The sequence below is a fragment of the Penicillium alfredii genome (assembly GCF_028826965.1).
Source record: "Penicillium alfredii strain IBT 34128 chromosome Unknown utg000009l_segment0_segment0, whole genome shotgun sequence".
NCBI lineage: Eukaryota > Fungi > Ascomycota > Eurotiomycetes > Eurotiales > Aspergillaceae > Penicillium > Penicillium alfredii.
Window position 1 is genome coordinate 632,531 of NW_026622706.1, and position 25,136 is coordinate 657,666.

Consider the following 25,136-nt stretch of genomic DNA (forward strand, 5'->3'; position numbering starts at 1 on the left):
TAACCGAGAATGCTGGAATGCCGCACGTGGGAGATACAAGTAGAGAGAAATTCAAGGAGAGAAGAGAGAGGCTTGGATAGAATCAGGAGGAGCATTTTAGTTTAATATTTCCATGTTCATTGCCAGTGACGATCGAGATTTTGAGCCTCCAATATAATAATAATAATAAAATAATAATAATAATATAATTATATTATTATTATTATTTTATTATTATTACTATATTACTATATTACTCTAAGACTAATATAAGAAATAAAAAATAAAATACGCCCAGGATAGCACCCATCCCATTCCTTAGGGTGAAGTATACTTCCCACTCCCAGACATTCCCTGTCATTGTACCAGTGGAGACCTGCAATAGAAAAGGGGGTGGCTGAGGGTGTTTTTCTTTTCTTATTTTCTGGTCTTTGTTCTCTTTTTGTTTTTTTTTACCACAAAGATCAGATCATCCTTGCAATCCATGAGGGATGCAGGGGCCAAGTGATGGAGACGCCAAGCAGACCCAACGCTGTTGATTGGCAATCCCCCTAGAAAATAGCCCGGAATCGATCGTTGGCCTCGCAAGGCTCGATCTCAGGGTCTCTAGAGTGGAGCCCTAATGTCTAGAGCGTATACTGTTTAGGGTAAAAAGGAGTCACGCTGGACGGTGAGTCAGATGCGGCTCGCGGTTTAAGGCCTGTTCGGGGGAGGGTTCAGTGGATGGCAAGTCCACTTTTGACACCCGTCATCGTGCCCGGCATCCTGGAACCCTTTTTTTTTCTCTCTTTTTTCTTTCTTCTCTTATTCTGTCTCTTTGTCTGCAAGCTATGCTCGAATCCATGAATATGTATTTCTCGTCATGACCCAAGCTCAGGACAATGAGCAGGAAATCAGTCGAGAAGATGAAATCAGCTGGAGAGTCATGCAGGGATCCAGGGGTGAACTCGTTGGGGGGGGATCCCCACAAGAAAAAAGAAAAAAGAAAAAAAAAAAAAAAAAAGAGGATCTCAGACTTTACCCCGTTAGGAGATGGAGACGAACAGCTCTGCAGTCTAACCTCAATGGGTTTTCGGAACCCATCCGACCTGTCTGAATTGTCTGAAGGGGGTGAAGGTCTGAACGACACCGCTATCTTCACCACGGACAGACCACGTTTTCTGGGGAATGCACCAGGGTTGAGTCGGTGAGAAAGTGTATGCAACCGGTATCTCCCTTGTCACACGTGGCACGAGAAAACAACAATAATAAAAATCAGAACAGCAATATTGACTGTGGGCACAGGGTCCAAGCTTCAGAGTCGAGTACGTCGCTTTCCTTTTCCGGTGTGGGTCGGACATGCTCGGGGGCCAACGGGTGGAGGCTTTGAACAGAAGAAAAGACCCAAAAATGCCAAGTGGCTTCTCGCTTCTCGTAACATAACGCCTAACGAGGTTAGACTGGGAAAAGGCCATGTCAATCGGGCAACCTTAACTTTCGATCGATCCACAATTTCCGCGGGACGAAGAACAAACAACCGGGGAATATTGCTGTCTCAAGATCATCTGGACCATACTAGTGAAACAAAAATACACATTAGCACCACCCCCGCGAACCGCTACGTCAAGATCTATCGGAATGGGAATCATCCCAAGTTGTCGCCCAAGCACTGCCCGTGGACGCCCATGGCGCTACCCAACGTTATTCTGCCAAGAGAGGGTCATTCTGGACGTGTGGGGGGGGCTTCGATGATATACTTGATCGGCACAGACTATCACTAACCGGCCCCGTGGGTTATGAAGAGATGGAGCCTCAGGGCCGTTGAGGATCTGGTCTGGAGGAGATGCGTCAAAGGAATATTGAGAGGTCATAATACCCACTAACGGGAAATCACCCAGACGATCTGGTCTAGATACAGAAATGACCAGGATTCAGGAGTCTGCATGGCTCTTACATCTGCACAGCCCTCACTCCAACCCCCTCCCCCGGTGAAGGTTGAAACGCGTTTCAGAGTCTCCTGAGGGAGTGAAATAAAGTCGCTAGCGTCAACTTTCTTTTCCAAGCCATCCCGATCTTTGTCCTAATCTTGAGATCAATCATTCGAAGTCTAGATAGATGTGATTACCCCCCCCCCCCCCCAAGTTGTAGAAGCACTGCCCCCACAAGGCTGGACAAGAAAGAGGAAGAAAAAGAAAGGACCAGGAATCAGCCATGAGGTCATCATGACTGTCGCCAATAGAATAATAGTCGCCAAGCGACAGAGCGTTCTTTATACCTAGGTACACACATAAGTATAGTCATGATGAGACCACCATGATGTAGATCCAACCACCCACAGTGAAGCGTAACGATGTCGTTCGGTGAGGCAAGCAGTTCCGATTGTATAATATCACATCTACCAACTTGGTTTCCCTTTCCTTTCTTTCCCTTTTTTTTCCCCTTCAGATCTCCATGATTTCAGGCCCCGGCGTCGGGGTGATATTGCTTGACCCTTGAGCCAAGCCTTTTGCTTTTTCCTTTTTTTTTTGGGCTTTTTTTTTCTCCCCTTTTTCTTCCTTCCTTATTTCTGACGGGGGGAAATCCAGGGGACAGAACCCCCCTCACATATTTTATTTTAGTATACACAGCCCCGACTCGTGTCTATACAGACCCCCACAATGGGCTTCCACAAGTCCTCCATGGACATCAAGCTCAGGAATGGGCACGTCCTCTGCGCATACTGTCGCCGACCAACCGGCGAAGCCATCTACTCAGAACTGGATCTGAATGAGTTCCTGGGAGCTAAGAAGGGTAAGTATAAGCTAATTGTCTGCCTCCTCCCCGTGAAGCAGTTGCAGTAGATGGGGAGGTGGGTGTGCAGATTGCAGTCATTCTATTCTATTTTTTATTTTTATTTTTATTTTTATTTTTATTTTTGTTTCTCTACTATATTATTTTTGACGCGTTGACAGGAAAATTCGCGTGGAGCGCCGAGAACTTCTCGTCCAGTGCGTCAGACGTCAACCTGCAGTTCGAAGGCCCAACCCACGAACCGATCCTGCACGCGCAACTCTGCGATGGGAATGGCGCGCGGCATGAGGACCGGGTGAATCTGGCGGATTGTATCAAGAACGAGGATGGGCATCTGCGATTCATGGATTGTTTCTAGCCTACTAGCAAGGGTGTGTGTAGGGAAAAAAAAAGATATGAATAGATTTTATCGAATCTCATGCTGACTGCTCAGCATACTCTATCAATGAATGTAGTACAATGTCGTAGAGACCGACATACACCGTATCAGGTACAGGGGACTAACTAGGTCAAGTTCAGCTCGTGGGATGCCGCCGTTTAAGGGATCCGCCAAGACGATCTGTGCAAGCCCTTGTTGGGCCCCCAAAATCCAGCTGCAAAATCATAATAATAATAATTCTTCCCCCGATGTTCCTTCTAGTTTCACTCTAGTCTCTTTTACCCTGCTTCTGCGTACCCTCACCCTGACCCTGATCCACCTTAAGTACTGTACTATACCTCCGATAACACACATACATAGGTCCCGGTCCAGACCCGTGCTGTCGGGACCAGAATAAGATGGCCTGCAGTTCGTGAAAAGATCCGGTTAAGGAAAGGTGCGCGTCTTGGTATTGTTACCTTATTCGGCTCCTTGTCTATAGCCCTTGTCTATAGCTTTATTTTTTATTTTTATGATTTCAGCTTTGATTGCTCTTGCTATTACTGCAAATATAACTATTAATACTGCTACTGCTATTTATCTCAAAAATTACTGTTTACTTGACTAACCATTGTCCATTCCCAGGGCATCCCCTAGACACCCAATAAGCGAGGCGAAGCGAAGGAAGATCCCCCCTCCTTTGGGTGCCAAGGCAGAAAATAAGGCAAAAAAAGAAAATAAACTATTCTGAAAATGGTGGCATGACGAGAGGCTATGTGATACCTACACCTGCAGAGTCGATCCTATTAAAAAAAAAAAAAAAAAAAAAAAGGGAATGTCTTGCCAATCTAGCCTTGACAACCTTGGCACCATAAAGATACAAGGATGAAATGCTGCGGATTGTCATCTCTCCTTCCTTTCCTGGACAGGATCTGGTCGATCCATATTTGACAGGGGGGTTAGGGGTAAGTTGGTCTGTTCTCGCTATCACTTTGCCTCAGTCTGTCTCGTAGAATGATACTCCATGGAGGGACAATCCACGAGAGAGAAATACAGCAGAGACAAGGGAGGGAATCCCTCGAGATCCATGAAGACATAGTAATAGTGTGGATAGGTAGCATGGCGCAGACATTCCTCATTCATCTCATCACTTCGTCACTTCCTTCATCACTTCATCCACCAACTAAGCCACAAGCACACACTCGCATGGACTAATATTGGAATCGCCGAATTCATGGAGAATCTATCTAATCTATCTAAATCTAGACACACAGAAAAGCAAAAACCGCTGAGCGAGTCACAAGCACAAAGCTTGCGTAGGAGCCGGCCCCAAGTGATATGAACAATAGAAAATGCATCATGGCAGCCAGGAAAAGGAAAAGGAAAAGGAAACACTGAGAATGAAGCCATCACGCGAAATAAAAGAAAAAGCCATGCCCATTGCAGTCATCAGATAACATAATAGACAGTTCACGGAAGGGAATTCTCCTATCCTTCCCCCGCTGCTGTCTTTTTTTCTTGTTCTCGCCACGGATATGATATGCTGGGAAACATTGAAAAGAAAAAAAAAAAAAAAAAAAAAAAGGCATTTCAGTGTCCTTCCTCGGACGAGACGGCCCACTGAAATTGAAATGACCTAGCCCCTCCTTTATGTGTTTTGCCTTTTTATCCTGCTTTTAGGCCAGGTGAGAGAAACACAGAGCAAGTCCGAGGAAGAGGGAGTAGAGGAGCAAGGGAGACGCTTGATTCATAAAAGAAGGAAGCTTAGGACAGGAAAGCCGAGGGACGCTGCTCGCCACAAGCGGAGAAATGCGTTCAGAAGTCACCCAGGACCAAGGACAGGAGTGAGATGAGAATGCCTCAATCGCTTGCGGAAGAGAAACCACCATCGCATACCAATCGTAAACATTCGGCGGTGTCAAAGGTGGGTGTGAAAAAGAATTCCCAGTTAGACCTGGTATACGGAGCGCAGTTTCTGGCCAACGGCCGGTGGGAGCTGCGAGAGGAACGAATCGAAGTTGGGTATCATGTTTTTGTAGCCTTGCAGGACCTGTTCGATGGATTAGTAAAAGTTCAGATGGTAACCAAAAAAAAAGAAAGAAAGAAAGAAAGAAAGAAAGAAAGAAAGAAAGAAAGAAAGAAAGAAAGAAAGAAAGAAAGATGAGGCAAAAGCAAGCAGAGAGAAGGAAAAGGAAAAGAAGACTAGCATACTTGCTGGAATGAGCTCTGGATATCCCGGTATTCCTCCTGCGAGAGCGTTTTGCTCGGGAACGAAGCGATGGCCTGGAAATACTCCCCGAGACTCGTCTCCATGGCCTGCGGGTTCTTCATGACTACCTGGTTGAAACCCAGGAACGCAGACGCCTTCTCGCGCGTAAACTCAATCTTGCTCATTGACTTCAAGAAGGGGCTCGCGTACTCGCCCAGCCGCGGCGCCATCGGATTGGGGCAGCAGAGACCCAGCCGGCCCATGGCCATGGCCGCGTTCTCGTTTACTGAGTCGATCACCTCTTCGTTGTTGATGATGACCAGCAGCCCATGGTAGAGCTTGTCAAGATGCGGCGAAAGCGCGGCCTTCTCGTTCACAGCGATCTCTCCGCAGGACCAGCAGGCATTGTTGAGCACACTGAACCCGGTATGGCGGTCGTCGTCCCGGATAAGATCAAGGTCCAACTGCTTGATCAGGGTTGGCATGATGTTCGGGATGAAAGGTTCCAAGTGAGGGAAGATGCTGATGGCGCAGTCGCCCAGCAGAGCGTATGAGGACTGGCGGACTTCGTAGTTGGGGTCCTCCATGCAGTAACAGAGCAAATCGAAGAAGCGCGGTTGAGAGTTCGCGACCAGCTCGCCGCTCTTTTGCGGATCGATGGCCTGGATAATCGCGCTGAGAAGGTCGAGGCTAGTGACCAAAAAGTCCTTGTCGGGCTCGTCGATCGCCTCATTGTTGACTGAGGCCATGTACTCCTGGAGATTCTCATAAATGATCTTGATACACCGCTGGAATAGAGGGGCCGCAAACGGGGCAAAATTATCGCCGTACGCAGCGGCAATATAACCCAAACACTCGAGTAAGGGGAAGAGCTCCCGAGACTGGTCAGTAACCATGTTGTAACGGCCGATGAGAGCAGGCATGAGGATATCCACCAAATGGGGCTTCGCCAGCTCGGTCATGACACATTCAGCGAGCGTCTGGACACAGTCGTAGAGGATATACATGTTGCGATCCTTGTACTTGCCAAAGCAAGCGACGAACTGACGCAGGATGGGTTGGCAATAGGGCACCAGATTTTCATCCGACTTCTCTTCCAGACTAGCGAACGCGGATGCGGCCGCCTCTTGCACCTTCTTGTTGCTGTCGAGCATTCGGTGGAGAATTCCTTCCATCATCGGCTCAAAGAACTGTGCTTTTTGGGATGGTTCGTGCAGGTGCGACGCCCACTCCGAGTAGCGGCCCAGGCACCAGCATGTGATCTGTCGCACGACGGGCTGCGCATCGTTCAGTAGAGAAATCAGATATGGGACAAGCTCATGGAGATGAGGTGTGACCGCATCCATGCAGCCGTCTGCCACGGCACCAAGAGTAAGGACGGCAGCCTCGCGGTTCGGCCACTGTTCATGACGCAGCGTCTCTTTCAGGTACGGCAGAATGATCTCAAAAATGGGCTCGTGGTAAACATTCGAGAAAACATCCAGCGCAGCGGCGGAGCATTTCCGGAGCGTCCACTCGCCCTCGGGGTCGTCTCCGAACTCCGAATCCTCGATTTCGCCCTCGCTGAGATCGTCTTCATCCTCCTCTTGCTGGGGAGGGTTGCCGTTTGGCTGATCTGCCGGCTTAGTCGGATTGAGACGGTCACCCTTCGATTTGGCAAACTGCGGCTTGAGATCCTCGGCACGGTCCTCGGTTTCGGCGTCATCCTCGTCACCCATCAACCGAATCACATCGTCCTCCTCATAGATCATGTTTTGTAGCAAAACCGGAACGATCTTGGGCATGTACGGTCCCAGCGGCTGCTGCAGGCGCTGCTGCTCTCCGGCAACAATCCAAAACTCGGCCGCATCGAGCGCAAGTTCCGGGTCCTCCTGGTTTTGCTGCTGCATAAGGATGTAGCTGACCAGCCCTTCCATATGCGGGATGAGCTTCTCCGGCGCAAACTCCACAAGCTGCGAGAAGGATTGGCACACCATCCGTCGCACCTCGGCATCACCATCGGCGGCAAGATTGAACAGTTGTGAGAGGAAGAGGTCGAGCGAGGCCATCAGGGCGGGAGGTCGGTGTGGAAGGAAGATGTGAATACAGCTCAGCGCGGTGGATCGGATCCGGGGGCTCTCGCGGGAGGTGAATTCCAGCAGTTTGGGGATGATCACATCAAGCGGGCGCTGTCCCTGGTAGTCCTTGTCTAGGACTCGGCGGTTATCCTCGCAGACCTTGAACAGGGCCGACATTGCGGCTTCCTGTGCCCCGATCGAGACATCCCCCGATGCATTGCCCACCAAAGAGAGCAACTCGTGCAAAACCTCGGGCCAGGCCAGTAACCCTCCCCGGTTCACCAACTCTGTGATGATACTGCCGGCGCCTCGCTGGGCCTGGCGGTCGGAGTCGCGCAGGGCAATCAAAGCAGCCGACCTGATATAATTGAGACTAGGCTGGGGAATCGTGTGGTAGGCCATGTAAATCTTCGTCTTCATGTTCATGGCAGCGGCGAATCGGACCATGCTGTAAGTGGAGCCGTCCATGCCCAGCGTAGGAGGAACTTGCGCCGAGGAAAAAAGGTATGTGATATAGTTGACATAGTCCGGGGACGAGGTCGCTTGAGCGAGCATCTAGCACGATGACCCAGGTCAGTTTCCATCTTTTTTCCCCCTCTCCTTTGCCTGGCGAGTGTGCTAGATGCTAAGCACTCGAGGCGGATGAGGGGGTTAAAATGTAGAAAACGGCGGGGAAGAAGGGGAGGGATGAAGCTACCTCGTCAGCTTGTTTGCGAACAGTTGGGTTTTGCCCATTGAGAGAGTCCCTGAGACAGCAGGCCAGCTGCCTCAATGGCTCATCCTGAGGTTGCCAGTCCATTTTGGAGTGCAAAGTCGATGCGACCGTGAGTGCTCAAAAGTGCGAGTGGTACAGGAACCCCGCCAAGAATGTGGGAACCCCCCTTGGTTCCCCAGACCGAGTCACAAAGCAACCACGAGGATTCCTGATGCTGCTTGCAGATCAGAAATCAGATTAAAGAGAATAGACGCAGCAGAGGGAAACACAGTTAAGTGCGACAGGAAAGAGACGGAGGCCTTTATGGCAGAAAAAAAAAGGTTGAGGACGAAGGCGGTCGGATTGTCGATGTGGGGAGCCACCCAATGGCCCTGCAAAGTGCCTTGATACTCGGAGGGACTGATATATTCTCGCGAGGATATCCAGGGATTCATTCACTCCCTCAATCTCAGATGGCTACCTATTAGGCAGACAAACTCAATATTCATCTAATCTCAAGGACAATAGCTCGTCAAATGTGTGTGCCTGCGCATATTTATCCAGGTCATTTACAAGGATGGACCAAGTAACTGGCTCACTCCAAGATATCTATCTGCTCAAGCCCAAACCATCTTCTTGATATCATAGACCAAATACTCCAAGATGCCAGTGCGCTTCTTCGCGTCCGCAAGAGAGATAATATCGGATTCCTCCACGACCGAAGATGTCTCGGTCTGCGGCACACTACCAGCAAGCATAGCCCGCTCAATATCTTGACAGATCGAGCGCACGCGGTCAAGCTCACGAACATGACCGGTGCTGGGACCCAGTCGAGGGCTGGCGACCGAGTTGGGCAATGGAAGAGTCTTGAACGCCACAAAGCGTGTGGTGGCACGCTTGCTGCCGCGGAGCCATGAAACCAGATCCCATTCGCCGTTGGAATTGGCTGTATGATCAAGGGTGCCCGGGCGGACATGGGTCTGCAGGGAGCGGGTGTTGACACGCAAGGCGTTGGCATCGCCGTCGCGGTACACGACGACCAGACCGACATTGCGGCGCTCGTCGACTTGGCTGTCGGTGAGGATCGAGGTGATGTAGGTGCCATAGTGAATGCGCGAGATGGAGCGGAGGTCGATGCGTTCAAAGGACAGCACTTTGTCGGTTTCCCAGTCGAAGCGGCAGCTATACACGGCGGCGTCGGTCAGAAGCAGCACCGATTCTTCGAACGGGAGCGTTCGAAGCGTATTGGGTTGGAGCGGCGTCAGCATAGTCCAACCACCTAGGAATTCCTCTGATGGGCTGCTGATCACGATCTTGCAGCTGGTGTCGATGGCATTCTGCCGCAATTTCTGCACCGAGATGCCTGGGTCGGTGGTTTGCAGTTCCATGGCGAACTCGTCAAAGACGTGCGTCGAGACATTCCCAAGAAGGTAATCAATGCACGCTTGCGAAAAGTAGTCGTTGACAATGTTGTTATAGTACCGGGAAAGCGTCAGCCCCAGGTCGTTGAGGGCGCCTCGATAGTCCCGCTTTCGCGTGCGAGTGTAGTCTCCCTTGAGAGCGGCTGTGGACGAGTATTGCTTAGAGATCGCATCGCCATTGTCTGCCCAAAGTGTATTGAACCATTGGGTTGCTGAGCCACCACCGAGATCAATATCAATGCCCTCATTTTGTAGCTGGCGTTCGAGGGCCCATTGCCCAAACGCACACTGCGCAACTCCAGTGCGGTCGAGACAGTCCATGCAGTTGGTTCGGACAACGCCAGTTTGTGGGCGCAGAACAGTGTTGTCCTTGACTGTAAAGTAGCCAAACTCATCCAGCATCTCCTTCAGACGATCCACCAACCGCGTCACATTCTCAAACTTCATCCCGCGACACTCGTGGTGGAAATCAAACCATTCTAGGCTTAACGGCATGCCGTCGATACCACCTGCTTTATTCAGCGTCTCGGTGTATCGCTGGAACTGTTCTCCAAGTTTCAATTCCCCGGCTTGCTTGTCTATGAGTGAGACAGCCTGGATCTTTCCATAGCGCCGACTCAATTCTCGGAAGTGCCTCCCAAAAGCAAGCTGGTTTGTATCGGCTGAGTGATGCAAGGCCGGAACAGGCTTGAAAGCGTACGGTGACTGGGAGAAGTATAGAGGTATCGATCCTCGCACTTGCAGGTAAGAGTAGACCCGATGAGACAAGCCCCAGTCTGGAACCGAGAGAATCTGTTCCGTCTCAACCGTGTTAGCAGTGTTGCCTTCGTCGTCCACGCCACGACGAAGATAGCGGAGACCGGGCCGATTGACAGATCGGCGAGAAATCAAGGTCAAAAGGAAGTCACGTTTGTTGACTGCAGCGGTCATGGACTCTGCTTCTTGCTTTTCTCCCAGAATCCGACCCTCGGCTCGTTTCTCTGTTGACGGCTCGTCTGATGATGGAATCTTCTCGGGGCCTGCCACTGTAAATTCTCGTTGGCCAACAAATCCTTGAACCAACGGAAGAATAAACCCATGAGCTCCAGTATCGATAAATGCAGTCATTAGATGTCTATTCCAAAAGTACTAAAAGTCCAATTAGCCTGTGAAGCTTGTTGCATCTTTGCGCGACGCGGTGAAGCATACCAACGGATCTACAACCTTGTGCAGTGGTAGAGGGCCCTTCCAAGCACCCCGGGCACTGAAGGACCGCGTGAGATCATAATCATATGCAAAAAAGAAGTTGTGCGATGCAAAAAGAAGTTTAGTATATCGAAGCAACTTCGGGAGCAGCTCCGCCGCCTGACCAGAGCCGGGAGGATGGGCCTCGTCCCGGGTGCCAGAAGCATCCTCTACAGGCGATGCTGTAGCCTCATCCTTGGTCTTTGGGTCATCGTCCGATGGGCTCGGCGCATCGTCAAATGGCGACTCCGAAACATTCTGCTCCAGCCCTCCCGGTCTGGGTAAACCCAGATTCTTGCGGGACAGCCAGTTCGCGGCGAACTGGCCAAACCGGACTCTTTTTCCAATCACGTCTTCGGCGATGCTGCTGACACTGGTCCCGCGCGCATGGAATGTCTGACGGCTCGGAGATGTGGGCGCGCTGCTGATCTCCGTCTCGGTCTCATTCGTTTCGTTATCCGGCAACTCATCCTCCGAGCCCGAATCGAGACCGACGTCTTCTTGCGATGCATCCTCCCGAGCCTGGGCGATCGCACGGGTTGCGTCGGCCTGCGAGGACACGGGAATGATCGCAACATTGGTCACGGCGTAGATGGGACGGCCTTGGATCTGCGCGACCTGTTGGCGCTGCGTGATGGAGACAAGAAATGAATATGACGCGACAGACAATAGACCTGTTGTCGCATGAAACCGTTAGCATATGCCTCGCTTGTAGTTCGCGTTGCGTGATTGGTGACTTGCCCACGAGACCGTAGGCCTCCAACGCGTCCCTCTCCTCGGGCGACCCCAAGGCGGGTGCGGGCAGCGCGGTGATCCTGTTCGTCTTGTAGTCGATTCGAATCGACGAAGCCTCGTTGTTGCTGCCATGATTATGTCGCTGCCCATTGCCGTGCGCGTGCAGGATGAGCCCGTCGACCGCCGCGACGATGATCAGTTTCCGCGGTAAACCTGGCATGGTGCCCCGCGGGAGGGTCAAGGCCTAAGATTGCGGGAAACAAGCCCCTTGGCGTCTACAGCCTGGGAAGTGTCAAGGAGGAAAAGACGGCCACATTATCGAGGTTCCCGGATGAATATCTTCCATAACAGCTGACTTTGCAGATACATCATCGGACCGGGTTGCCCCACCGGAAGCCTTTCCAAATGTTCGCCAATCTATTCTGCACAAAATCGAACTCGAACAGTATATACAATGATGCCTTGTCGCCAAATAAAAAGAGAAAACATGAAGATTGAAAAATGAAAATAGCCAAACCATGGAGAAAAATGAAACAACCCCTCAAGCCATCAACCGAAACCCAGTCATATCCAAATCGTTCATACGGGCATGTCCAGTGCCTGATATGAGATCGCCGAGTCCCAATCCCAACTCTGGCATTTTCGCTCGAAAATAAAAGTACACGTGTGTCAGGGTGAAAAGTCGGCGAGGATGCCCATGAGGAATTGAGTCTTGGGTCGAGGAACCCAGGACAGGAAAAACAGAGAGAGGAAAAGATGCGTTGCAGTAACCTCGTGATATAGTGAGAGCACCAGATCCACCACCGCACATCAGAGTTGGCTGTTTTGCTTGGTGTGCAGTGCGGTCTGGTTTCGCTCCTCATTGCGCTGGAAAGTCGGCCCTGGTTCTCCCTCGCTTTCCTCCGATAATTCAGCCAGCCCGATCCCTTGGTTGTTTTCCACATCGTATGAGTGGATGAGCCCTTCTCGGTCTCCATGTCCGTTGAGGAATGCAATACTCGAGGAACTTCGACGGTGGGGATCAGTGCTTCGGCGCGATTGCATGGACCTCCGAGTCTGGAAACTAGAAACGGCATCGGTCGGCACTCCGTCGTCGTCGAACTTGGCACTGGCCTGATGCCGCCCATCGGGGTCATGTCGTGAAAGGTTCAGGAGGTACACGCCAGTAAAGATAATCAGGAATCCACAGAGCAAAGAAATGGTGTTGACCGCATCTGTGGTGTTGAACCCTTTGAAAAGAATGAAGGAGGCGCAAAGCGTTGCGGTCGTGAACGTGACATAGTAGAGTGGATTTACTCTGTAAACAAAGTCTCGGTCAGTATCATATTCTATCATATTCTAGGGTTTCATTCCCCACTCACAATGAGGTTGAGAATTGGTTCAATGCTTTGTTGAAGTAGTTCATCTGTGTGAGAATGCAGAACCCGGTGACGATGGCAAAAACGTAGGTCGATGCGTGGACAAATTGGTTGTGGCCATTGAATGTCAATTTCACCGCAATGCCGAAGGCCTTCATGGACATGACCGAGACTGAGCCGACGGTGGAACAGATGGAGATGTAGATCAGAGGGTTCTTCTTGCCATATAGCGGTGCGATTCGGTAGATCATCACTGTTGAAAAGATTGCGACCGCCAGGCAATAGAAGAGGAACCCTAAATAAAGGTCAGTATGGTTACTCAGAGAGCGCATGACTGGCCGAGTTCCTACCTGGCTGAACAGCGTAACCCAGAATCTCATTGACAGTTTCCACTGCCTTGTCAGGGGGCGCATGGAGAACAATTACGACTGATCCGAGCAGACACATTGCACAGCCCAATTTCCCCAACGTCCCCAACCGTTCATTGAGAAAGTATGACCCCAGGACCGCACTGTATTTCATCAGCGGTGTATCCAGACACGCGACAAAGAGAACTTCCTACCCGATCAGAACACTCAATGCTCCGAGGGGTGTGACCAGAATCGCGGGCGCAAAGGCATAGGCAGCAAAGTTGGCGACTTCTCCGACACCCACTATTGTCCCCGTTAGTTACCAGCTATCTCAAGACATGCGATGCGATAGAATCCCATACACATGATAACACCAGTCCACCATATTGGGCTCCTTAAGTATGAGAAACCTTCTCCTTCGAAGCCATGTTGTTCGGAGGCGTGCATCAAACCCTGCATGAACCCATCAGCGCTCCCAATCTTGTGACGTGTTTCTTCCATCGAATGCGCCCAGTGCCTCGTCAATTGAGTCGCATCACTCCAAGTCGGACATCCAAGGAAAGACGGACCTTTTTCGTAATAACAAAACTGGAGCCTTCGGATCACATTAGCTGCCTGGCAGAAAGGGAAGATACACGTCGCACGTACCAATAAGCATCGTAGACCCAATGGCTAGTAATAGCCCGACATATCTGTTATAGCGCGCGACTTGATTAGACACTGGCCAGTTTGTCCAAATTGATGAATTGACCGAGCGCCGTACTTATCTGGAAGCATGTTTGCCTGGAGGAGCGGAAGGCTCCTATGATTGGAAGACCTCCAGCGCCGGCAATAAACCGGGAAGAGGGAAACGAGTGTAAATGAAGGAATCGCAGGAAGCCAAGGATTGATCAGGGTAGGCAACAGAGAAGCCCGAGGAGAAATCCGCTAACGATGAGTAAGAAGGGGAGAGTTGCAAGGTGGTGTGAAGGGGAGGTGCGGTGGGGTGCCACTTGTGAGCCTGGGCCGACCGGGGGGACGCGTAAGACGGTCTTTTCAACGTTCGATTGTCTCTTTCTGTCCAAGTAGATTTTTGCAGAGTGGATTTGTTACAGAAACATCCACGGCTCAGGAATTGCCTATTCTCCTTTTTTTTTCCCTGTAATTTTTTTATGATTCGCATTCAGGCACAGGAACTGCGTGCATGTCCCGTTCGAGCAGACCCTGGCTGATCTTGTTTCACATCTCGGCCTATCCGCATCCGGCATATCTATAGTTAGCCCTTGTTAGATGGTTCTACTTCCACTACTCTTATAAGGCTTAGTCTCTAAATCATAAAGAGTCATTTCCAGACATCAGTAAGAGACCTCATCATTGCATCGGGTTTGATCATCTATTCTCCTCCGCAGCCGGATTGAGAAATAGTAATAGAACCATCCATACCACATGTTTATGGTTCTCAGTCTAGAATGAGAATTCCAGGACGAGGTTTTCTTGTGCATGTAGAAGAATACCATTAAGGATAGAGTGATATAGTGAGTCTGCAATTTATGTCAAGGACCTGGTCTATGTATACCTCACCATGGCTTGCCAATTTATACAACCTTTTCCGAGGTCAAGTACTGGTCAAAGTCTTTAAAAAGTGAAGAATCTCATTGTCCCAGCCTACTAAGATGAACTATCAAGTAGTTCACACTAATGCACCGAATCCCATGCGAAAAAAAAAAAAAAAAAAAAAAACTCTGCCCCAGCTCCCATCGACGCCGAACACAGGTTTTTTTTAAACCGAAGGTGGTATCACGCAAGTGCAGAAAAAGAAACAAGGGTAATAAAAAAAGGGAAAGGACCATAGAATACACCAACACAAAGGGGATATGGAAACAAGGTACTGGGGAGAGGGAGCATACACCTCGAGCCGAAGGGTGGAATCGGTGAGCAGGGATGAGAGTCGCGCACTCCCCCTCCCCAGGAACCAGGTAGGAAAAGGGATAGGATCAAGAACACATACCTGATTGTTGAAAGGGTGCACGGGAACTTTGAGCTCACGGATAGAGGTCGCTGCTGGTGAGGGTTATGGTTAGTAGATAGTGCCTGGGGCAACGGCCTTGAATTTTGCAATGAAAACCACAGAGCCAGCGCCTCACAAGAGTCGACCGAAACTGGGTTGAGACCAGGAAGGAACGAAGAGGTGAGGGGGACAGAAAGGCGGTGGAAGGGGAAGGTGGATTACGAGGGTCGACGGCGTTTGGTATCAGGGGTGGTCTCTCCCGTTTCCCAGTCCTCTTCGACCGCACGGGACCGTTTGGCAGACCCGGTATCACGAGTTTGCGAGTCAGGATGAGAAGAAGCCTTGGTGTCATCCAACTCAACAGCCTCGGTGACATCAAAATCGGGGTGGCCGTGGCCGTAATCGCCCTCGTCAAACAGGTTCTTGTCGGTGCCGTCATCGTCGGCTGCAGCAGGGTAGCCATACTCGTGCTCAGGCTGATGCTCTTCGTTTAGACTCCCAGTGTCTTCAAGCTCATCCTTGGCAGGGGTCTGCATCAAGTCTTCAGCGATCCCAAGGAGATCATCCGTAGGTTCCGGTGTTTGCTCTTTGAGTGCATAGGGTTCCTGTGCCACAAAATCCAAGGCTGACTTGTCCTGACCGTGCGAAGATTGATCTACGTCGTCTTGCAAACCCTCAATTGCAGGATCGCCAGCTTGGGGTGCGGTATCCGGCTCATCCAGTGTCTCTTCAACTTGAGCCGACGCAGAGCCGCCAAGACGATTGTCATTTTGGACACCTGCGTCTCCATGCTCATCGCCGATAAGATCATCCTGGACTTCCTCAGGCTCGTTGTGAAGACCATCGTTTGAATCTGCTTCAGGATAATGCCCAGCCTCAAGGGCATCGCCATCAGGGACTTGATCATGTGTATCAGCGGTGTCATGTTGCGCCGGGCCGCCTTCGGTTATATTCGCAGAAAGATCTTCGGTTGTTTCCTGGGCCTGGGCCGGCTCGGACATGGGAGCGACAGTTGCAGTGGACTCAGTCTTCTGACCTTCAGAGTCATAGAAATCTTCAGCCACTTCTTCATGGAGATGTTCCTCTTCATCCAGATGACCGTATTCCTCCGCTTGGTGGTCTGTCTCCCTTTCCTCACGATGAAGAGCAGCAGTTTCGGTTTCAGCAGCATCCTCAGCTTCATGGCCCTCAACGATGGCGTTTTCGCCGTCTTGAAGAGGTCCAGTTTCCTTTGGAACATTAGCCTCGTGAGTCTTGGAGTAAGACTCGTCATTGGCTACTTCTTGTTCTTGTGTAGCCAGGACAGTTTCATCCACTTCATGGATGGATTGATCTTGTCCAGTCCCATCAGCATGGGATTCTTCGCCTTGCTGCTCTGGCTCAGAGAAAGCGAGAGCCTCCTCGGAAGTAGGATCCGCTTCCTCGTAATCATCCCATGAATGGACTTGAGAAAGGCCCTTGCCCTCATTGGCGGCAGCAAGAAGATCAGCAATCTCAGCAGGGACTGTCAGTTTGCTGCTTAGAGTAATGTACAGAGGCTCCGGTCCATCGGTGCCGTCATTATGGCAAAGTCGAAGGTAGAGGTCCAAGACCTGATGCAAGGTCACCTTGGATGTATACGAAGAGTCCTAGATGAACAAGTCAGCATCTTATCCGGTAGAGGAGAGACGGAAACACTTGGGCTTACCTCTGTCATTTGGATACCAAGAGAATCGATATCAATGACGAGAACCTCATTCTCCGCAACATTACCCTGGAGAACCTCACGGAGGGCCTTGAACAGTCTACCCAGGTGATCATAGGCCACATCTTCATCATGAAGGAAGAATGTTTCTGCTGAATCGCCTTCTAGAGGCGGGAAAAGAGCGATTTCATTCTCTTGGTAGATAACCTTGACGGGATGCAGGGACTCGTCCTCACGAGCGTCCTGCCCAACTTTTTCCTGCTCATTCTGAGGCTCAAGCTGTTCGACCTGTTTAGTCTCATCGTTGGACAACCGAGCATTGCTGGCCTTGGGGCTTGCGATAGGCGGATCTGGCTGCGCGTGGTCATCGTCAACATCCACTGCAGTGTTAGTCTCGCCACCAACTTCCAAATTTTCCTGACCGAGAACAGCTTCGGTCGCCTCATTCTCATCGGATGATCGTTCGAGGCCTTCTTCTGTCTTACTAGGTTCCGGGTGGATGTCTTGATCAGGGTGCTCAGATGCCTGCGTGCCACTCTCCGCGTGAGTCATTTCTGCCAAGTTGGCAGGGTCTTGCTCGGGTCCTTCGCTGGACTTCTCGGCAGTGACCGTAGTGTCCAGGCTGGGGGGAGTGGGCTCGTTTTCAATATGGGCAGGCGCTTCAAGCTGTATGGTGGGAATAGCGTGCTCGACATGTTGATCTTGATCGCCCTCCAGCATCTCAGCTTCGTATGTTTCTTCCTCGTACTCAACATCGATGTCGTTGTCTTCGTCGGCGTAGTTGTCAGCGTCGACCATCGATCCCTCGGACGGTTCGTCAGCCATGTCGGCATCATTAATCGCGTCGTTTTGAAGACCGTCTGCTTGAGAAGTGTTGAGATAATCATCTGCTCCCATCATGTCACTGTCCATATTGGAGACATGATCTTCCATCAGATCGATATCAATATCAAAATCATCGGCCTGGCCCTGGTAGGGCGAGGCCATCTCCATCGAATCATCCACTGCTGGAACTTCCATGGCGGGGAAAGCTAGAGAAGAGGTTGCTGTCATGGCATAGAGACGCGTGAAAAGTGTTCAGGTGACCGCGGGTACGTGTTGAAAAGTTCTGTGGCGTCGGTCGCCGGGCGGTCACGGAAGGAAGGAGGGTATTTGGAAAGACTCAGAGGCCTTGGCTCATCGACGTAGATGTAAGAGTAAGGTAGTAAAATGTGAGATGAGCATGAGGTTGAAAGCGAGAGCTATAAACGCAAAAGGATGAAGAGAGAAGGTAAAAAGTTGTCACTCTCCGACTAAGCGAAGGGGGGGGAAAGTGCACGGACCAAGGGAGTCGAAGAGAACAGAGTAGCTCTCCGTCCCCCCATCAACTGCGAAGTCTTCGACTTGAGCATTTCATTCTACAAGGACTCGCTTTGTGCCAATTGTGGACCACACAACTGGGATCGTTGTCTCTTCCTTTTCTTCATTGCCTGCTGAATCGCCATGGTATGTCCCATGTTTCCATACCGTGAGGACCGAGACTGACCCCATCCCCACGCACAACAGGTCGTTCTTGCGGCGTCGATATGTACTCGCGGAGGCAAGGCTGTTCTCTCGCGCCAGTTTCGTGAAATTGCTCGGTCGCGAATTGAAGCCCTGCTGGCCTCTTTCCCCAAACTCGCGGATTCGGGTACCCAACATACCATCGTCGAGCAAGACAACGTGCGCTTCGTATACCAGCCATTGGACGAGTTGTACATTGTTCTGATCACCAACCGTCAATCGAACATCCTCCAAGACATCGACAGCCTCCATCTTTTCGCGCAAGTGACTACCAGCCTTTGCAAGAGCCTCGATGAGCGGGAGATCACCCGAAATGCCTTTGAGCTACTCAGTGCGTTCGATGAGTTGGTGACGTTGGGGTACCGGGAGAACCTGTCTTTGTCGCAGATCAAGACCTTCCTGGAGATGGAGAGTCACGAGGAGCGAATCCAAGAGATCATTGAGCGGGTATGTGCTGGGTTGAGCCGCGGAGTCGGACCAAGACTGACATGGATCAATAGAACAAGGAGTTGGAGGCCAGCGAGGAGCGCAAGAGGAAGGCAAAGCAACTGGAGATGCAGCGCAAAGAGGCCGCTCGCTCGGGTCGTGCTGCCGCCCCCAGAACCCCGTCCTACCCCGTCTACACACCTCCTTCGCGGCCGTCGGTACCGGATACTTACGACACATATGAGGCGGAGAAGAAGAAGTCTTTTGCCAAGTACGTCCCCTGGACCACCTTTGACCCGACGTTGTTTTATTCCAAGGCACTTCTTTCTGACGACAAATGATATCTAGGCCCCTTCCTTCCCGCGGCAAGGGTATGCAACTTGGCAAGAAATCTAAGGCGACCGATCTCTACGAGAAGGTTCGGGGTGATCTGGGCCCCGAGGTAGAGGAGTCCAGCCCGCTGGTGTCTTCGCAGACTTCAACCCCAGTCCCAGAAGCGCCCTCTGCTCGCGAATCCTTGACTGTGGACCGAGAGCCTATTCATGTTACGATTGCGGAAACAATTTCGGCCACGCTTACTCGGGAAGGTGCCTTGAAGTCTTTCGAGGTTAAGGGCGATCTTCAACTCCGAATCAGCGACCCATCCTTCACGAAACTGCGACTCGACCTTCAGGCCACTCCCACACATGGCGCGCAGTTCCGGACCCACCCCAACGTTGACAAGGCTCTCTTCACCAGCTCTTCGGCGATCCAATTGAAGGACACCACGAAACGGTTCCCTGCCAACAATGCGATTGGCGTTCTGCGGTGGCGCGTTGCCAGCTCGGCTGACAACGCTGAGATTCTTCCCATCACCTTCACCGTGTGGGTGAACAAGGGCTCTGACTCGACCACTGTGACCGTAGAGTATGAGCTTACCGGCTCAGACAGCCTGCGCGATGTTGTTGTCACCATTCCGTATGGCGCGACAGAGCCCTCGGTGTCTAGCTTCGATGCCGTCTACGAAGTCTCTGGAGACAGCCTCGACTGGAACTTGGGCGCTGTGGATGAGTCGAACGCGTCCGGCAGTTTCGAATTCGAGTCGACGGGCGATGGGGACGAGAACGAATTTTTCCCGATGAGCGTTCGCTTCTCCAAGACCAAGCCATTCGTCGACGTCGATGTGACCGACGTGTCCCTGCTGGAGATGGAGGGCGAGAGTGCTGGATTCTCCAAGGACATCAGGAGCGTGGCGGAGAATTTCTTGATCGAATGAGGTTGGAGTTGAGCTGTATAGAGTCAAATACTAATGACGTTCAGATTGTGGTCTTTCTTTTCATTTTTCTACTCGTTCTCAAGATCGTGCGCCAAGCCAATGCCTGTTTTGATTATCGTTGGAGACCTACTCTTCGGCAACGACTATGTCTTAGTCTTGAAAATTGATATTCACTAGACATGACTCCCCTGCTGCACTTTGTCCTTCAACTTTGTATAGACGGGTATTCTCTCATCCTATGGTCACCTCCACGTCATCTACCACGTCAATCTGATGTGCGTGCTATAATTGTTTGGCTTGGGCATGAAGTTGCCTTCAAGCTTTCCGTACCTCGCCCTGTCACCATGGACCGTCCACCTTCCATCCCGCATGCTGTCGAATCATGCACTGCGGAAATGGGTGCCAACCAAGGCTTGTCCTTGCAGCCGGTGCCACCACTCTTCAACGTCAGATTGACTCTGCATCTCGGGTCTGGGCCCTGAGTTGACGCAGTGATAGAATGCCTCAAGTTTTGAAGTATATGACCAGTTCACCTCGAAGAAAAAAAACCCCCCGTTACTGATAGAAAGCACCTAACAATTCTAGTCCAGAATCCCAATAGTGAAAGCTCGGAATCAAGCCGAAGTACGCTTTGCAAATCTCCAGGTATAGACTGTTTCTCGCGTGACCGGAGTCCAGAGCCTGTCGTTTCCAACAACCGAAAAACCATCACAAGAGGATCTGGTTAGACCCTTGAAGACCAAGTGTCTGGTTTGGCCAATGCCCCTGGGCACCCAGGGGATGGGATAGGATGCGGATCACCTCATGCAGGCCTCAAGGATGACAAATAGCGTGACCAGTCGACCAGACGAAACGAATCCTGCTCATAGCAGCCCTTGAATTGCCTCAGTGGTGCTGTCAATCCATGAGGCGAAAAAAATGCCAGCATTGCTATACCGAGCCGCTGTGGTGGCCAATTCGTGCAAGCTGGCTGCCTTCCTAAACGGGCCTTCGATGTCATCACATAGCATCAGCTTGACCAAGTTCAGTCCCTCAACCCTATCCAGACCCAGACATCGCTTCGGGGCTACCATATTCTCATGGAGGAGACCTGTGCCTGCTTTCCCCATAGGCTGAGCCCTCCAATGGCTTTATAAACCCCCTTCGGCTTCCCCCTCCCGCCTCTCACATGGAGCTCAGGCTCATGGATGTTTCGACCACAATCCCCAATTGACGTTACAAAAACTACCTCATGCAATTCTGGCTGTCTGAGATGTTGAGGCCATATGCATTGAACTTTGGTAGATAAAGTTGAATCTTCAAGGCAAGCCGCGAGGTCTAAAGATACAGTGACTATATCAAACCATTGTGCTGACCGGCCTTGAACCGCTCCAGTACCTACTCGATTTGGTATATATTGCTCCTCTCTTTCATCATGAGCAGCATTCACTTCCCCTCATGGGCCGAGCAGCAGAGTCTTTTCAAGCTATCTTGTGCAGATACAGATGTCTGTGGTCAATTATCGAGTGTGGTAAGAGCTACCTGCACAGCCAATCCATAGACATTGTGACCGTGAATCTCACAGATTCCATATAGGAACACCCAGTGACTCACCTCCCAAGGACCGAGACTGAGTTGGGCACCAAGAAAATGGCCATTCCACGACTTGCGGAAGGAGCTGAGTCTGCCTTCACCTCGCCTGGCAGATTCCACCGTCGACATGTTCGTCGAGCATGCGAGTCTTGCAGGCAAAGGAAGACAAAGTGCACCGGAGACAAGTCCGGGTGTCGCAACTGCCGAGAAGCCGGAATCATCTGTTGCTATACTGACGGGAAAAGGGAGAAATCTAAACGGTGGGCAATGCCGCTCCCAGACACATCCTTGTGATGGTGGCCACGAGAGCTGAAGAATTGACATCTGTACCTGTCCACAATGAAAAGGCAGTTAGCAAGCCTGTCGGCAAAGGTACAGGCATACGAAGATGTCATAAGGAAATTGAGCAATCGATTTGGCGTCTCGGACGAACAGCTGGTCAACATGGCCTTGACCGTGGTATGGAACCTATTTCGCCTCTCATAATCAATTCTTGTCTAAAGACAGATTAGGATTCAGCACCCGACCTGACTCTGGATCCGGACTCTTACTCTGCAACTAGAGAACGGAAGCTTTCCTGGAGCTCCGGTTCCGAGCCACCGCCATCTCGAGCATCGTCTGTTGCGCCTCTGGAACGAGTCGACCACACCAAGGAAGACTTCAATCGAGACGAGACTGCCCGCGCAACGGGATTCATTGGAAAGAGCTCCGAGATTAATTGGCTTCAGAACCTCAGCAAAGAAGTCAACAGCGAACAGGAGGCATGGCCTGCAGCGGTACCAGACACGGACGAAGGCAATGGTTTGCTCTCTCCTACGTTGACTCCAGGACCTGAGAAACATGGAGACCCCTGGGTGGTGTCATCCAACTACTATCTGGATGACTTGGATATCCCAACCATAGAGTCGGTCGATGCTTATGAGGTGCCCTCGCGGGAGACAGCCACCAAGTTGCTCAATGCCTATCTGACATGCGTACACCCGTCCTTCCCGATCATCGGCATCTCGACGTTTGTTTCGCAGTTTCAGGTCTTTTTCAACCAAACCTCCTTGAAACCAGGAAACAAGTGGTTGGCTATACTCAACCTCATTTTTGCAATCGCCGCAAAATATGGACACCTGTCCAGCGCAGACTGGAGGGAAGGCGAAGATGATCACCAGACGTATTTCTCGAGAGCGAGATCTTTGAGCCTGGAAGATCAGCTTCTGCATCACCCGGATCTGCAGCAGCTCCAGGTAGAAGGCCTGGCTTCCTTTTACTTGATTGCATCCGGGCACATCAACCGGTATGTCGGGAACCTTGCTATCCTGCTTCTTTTTGGAAGCATGCTTACGACCTTACTTAATTTAGGGCATGGAAACTGTCTGGTAGTGCAGCTCGTGGGGCCTTCGCCCTTGGTCTGCATCTACGCAACGTCGGTGTGTGCACTTCGGACACGTCAAAGGAAATCCGGTATCGAGTGTGGTGGTCGCTATACACAATTGAGCACCTCCTCACTGTAGTGACAGGACGTCCCTCCTGCATTGTTGACAGCTCGTGCACCACACCCATGCCGGTTCCTTTCGACGAAAGTGACTTCCAGAAAGACGAAGTGGCCCGACTGATCAGCATGGTCGGACGAGGGATCTCCAGCCAGCGAGACCGAATGCCGATAAATAACAACAAGGCAGCCAGTCTCGATTCAACCGGTGACTCCGACTTGAATGATGCACCTGCTGAAAATGACGCCAGGATGAGCAAGGTCGAGTACCTGAAAGGCTTGCCGCCCTGCATGTCACTGTACTTCCTGCAGCTGGTCTCATTGACCACCATCGCCAAACGGATGACGATCAAGTTGTACAGTCCCGAGGCACTGCAGTCCCCGTGGGCAAGTACCGAATTCACCATCCAGAGCTTGATGCTGGAGATCGATTCTTGGTTCATGAATCTGCCCGCGGCTTACGACTTTACTTCGACACAGACATCTCAATGCCCCGTCAGCCAGCGAATGGGACTCGCCTTCCTGTTCTACAGCACCAAGATCGGCATCACCCGGCCCTGTCTCTGTCGACTTGACCCTTCTCGGCCGGATGGCGACAAGACCCAGGAGTTCTGCAGCAAGACCGCCGCCGAATGTGTCGAGTCCGCATGCCACATGCTGACACTTTTCCCGGATACGCCAGACGCGGCTCTGCTATACCGGATCTCTCCGTGGTGGTGCACGTTGCATTACCTGATGCAGGCGGCTACTGTGCTTCTAATGGAGCTCGCATTCCGGGCCCAACACGTCCCGGAGAAGGCCACGATGGTGTCCAAGGCTGCAAAGAAGGCTCTCGATTGGCTGTCCACGCTATCGAAGGTGAACATGGCCTCGGAGCGAGCATGGAAGCTTTGTGATGGGTTCCTACGCCGTCTGGCACCGCACATGGAAACGGAACTGGCCGACTTCCCGGGGAGCGAAGAGTCCTCTACAGACTCTGTATTCGACGTCGCCGCAGCCGCCGACTCGGTGGCTATCACAGACGACCAAACTGTTGATGATATCACCTTCGATCCGTCTGCAACGCTGCCGGCCGCCTCGGCGACTGCTGTCGACGCCATTGCAGCAGAGCTGGACTCCATTGCCTGCTCCCCGATGGACCGGTCTGGTACTCCTCTGGCAATGCCAGTTCCCTACGGTCTTGAGTCGACGGACCTGCTGGATCAGGTCATGAAGCCGGACAAAGCGACTTCTGAGCGAGGCTCCTTCGACGAATACTTTCCATACGACCCGGCTACTGGCCAAATTACTGGCTCTTTCTTCCCGGCTGGGCCGAATCTGGACTTTGATCTGGGCTACTTCTGGGGTGATACTGTCTGCTGAACGGTGTCTCCCTTTCTGCCAGATTGGCTGGTTTGTTAAAGAGAAGAAGAAAGAAGACGAAGAGAAAGAAGAGAAGAAAGAAAAGAAAGGAAAGGAAAGGAAAGAAAAGAAAAGAAAGACGGATGGACAATGGGTCCCATTTAGAATGTCATCACTGCAACGGCTTTTGGACCTGTTTTGTTCTGCTATTTGCATTCTATCAAAACATCAGTCCACGCATATGCTTCCATAGAGGCAGCGCAGAAAAAGTTACTCCGTTTTCTCTCGAGCCTACAATCTGAAAAACAAAGCAAAAGAAAAGCAGCATTGCGCTAGCACCATGATTTGTTTCTTTCATTGTTATGCTCCCTCTCTACAACCCTATATATCAGGCAAAAGAAAACAACATGTATTGGGAGGGCATCTATGTCTCCCTTGCAATCGAGTCTGTTGATGCAAGCTCATTCTATTTGACATCACTAAGCTTATATTCGTGCCAGAGCAAAACAGACCCAGGTACTCTGATCCGCATGAACCACCTAGGACAGGACCATGGACAAACAGCGAGGTCGAGACCGGTCCTTAGACAGCTTCATCATCATTATGTCGTCTCGATTCGAAGCTCTCTCACCCCCTCGAAAAAAGGGGGTGGCCGTAACCAGACGAGTGAGGCATGACCGCCGGTGACGGTAATG

The 25,136-nt window shown here is 51.2% G+C and overlaps 7 protein-coding genes across 7 annotated transcripts; 3 read left to right on the forward strand and 4 right to left on the reverse strand.

Annotated features, from left to right (window-relative positions):
• Positions 1-2,615: 2,615 nt before the first annotated feature.
• Positions 2,616-3,106, forward strand: NUU61_006155 (CVNH domain-containing protein; the record flags this gene model as incomplete). Its single annotated transcript, XM_056656683.1, has 2 exons — positions 2,616-2,748; positions 2,910-3,106. The coding sequence occupies 2 exons, from the start codon at positions 2,616-2,618 to the stop codon at positions 3,104-3,106; spliced, it is 330 nt and encodes a 109-aa protein (XP_056509483.1).
• A 1,948-nt stretch (positions 3,107-5,054) lies between these two features.
• NUU61_006156 (putative importin beta-2 subunit) lies at positions 5,055-8,171 on the reverse strand (the record flags this gene model as incomplete). The annotated part of the gene is made up of 3 exons (XM_056656684.1): positions 5,055-5,156; positions 5,318-7,927; positions 8,070-8,171. 3 exons carry the CDS (start codon positions 8,169-8,171, stop codon positions 5,055-5,057), a joined length of 2,814 nt encoding a protein of 937 aa, XP_056509484.1.
• A 512-nt stretch (positions 8,172-8,683) lies between these two features.
• On the reverse strand, positions 8,684-11,666 carry NUU61_006157 (uncharacterized protein; the record flags this gene model as incomplete). Its single annotated transcript, XM_056656685.1, has 3 exons — positions 8,684-10,615; positions 10,676-11,329; positions 11,379-11,666. 3 exons carry the CDS (start codon positions 11,664-11,666, stop codon positions 8,684-8,686), a joined length of 2,874 nt encoding a protein of 957 aa, XP_056509485.1.
• Positions 11,667-12,256: 590 nt separating this feature from the next.
• Positions 12,257-13,872, reverse strand: NUU61_006158 (DUF803 domain membrane protein; the record flags this gene model as incomplete). Its single annotated transcript, XM_056656686.1, has 6 exons — positions 12,257-12,743; positions 12,808-13,099; positions 13,155-13,315; positions 13,367-13,457; positions 13,517-13,765; positions 13,803-13,872. Coding segments are annotated over 6 exons (1,350 nt in total), but the record flags the coding sequence as incomplete, so codon positions are not given.
• Positions 13,873-15,359: 1,487 nt separating this feature from the next.
• Positions 15,360-17,878, reverse strand: NUU61_006159 (uncharacterized protein; the record flags this gene model as incomplete). Its single annotated transcript, XM_056656687.1, has 2 exons — positions 15,360-16,769; positions 16,829-17,878. The coding sequence occupies 2 exons, from the start codon at positions 17,876-17,878 to the stop codon at positions 15,360-15,362; spliced, it is 2,460 nt and encodes an 819-aa protein (XP_056509487.1).
• A 429-nt stretch (positions 17,879-18,307) lies between these two features.
• On the forward strand, positions 18,308-20,048 carry NUU61_006160 (coatomer subunit delta; the record flags this gene model as incomplete). The annotated part of the gene is made up of 4 exons (XM_056656688.1): positions 18,308-18,310; positions 18,371-18,814; positions 18,868-19,064; positions 19,142-20,048. The coding sequence occupies 4 exons, from the start codon at positions 18,308-18,310 to the stop codon at positions 20,046-20,048; spliced, it is 1,551 nt and encodes a 516-aa protein (XP_056509488.1).
• Positions 20,049-21,462: 1,414 nt separating this feature from the next.
• Positions 21,463-24,462, forward strand: NUU61_006161 (CeGAL family transcription factor; the record flags this gene model as incomplete). Its single annotated transcript, XM_056656689.1, has 5 exons — positions 21,463-21,558; positions 21,624-21,749; positions 21,999-22,079; positions 22,133-22,905; positions 22,971-24,462. 5 exons carry the CDS (start codon positions 21,463-21,465, stop codon positions 24,460-24,462), a joined length of 2,568 nt encoding a protein of 855 aa, XP_056509489.1.
• Positions 24,463-25,136: the final 674 nt, after the last annotated feature.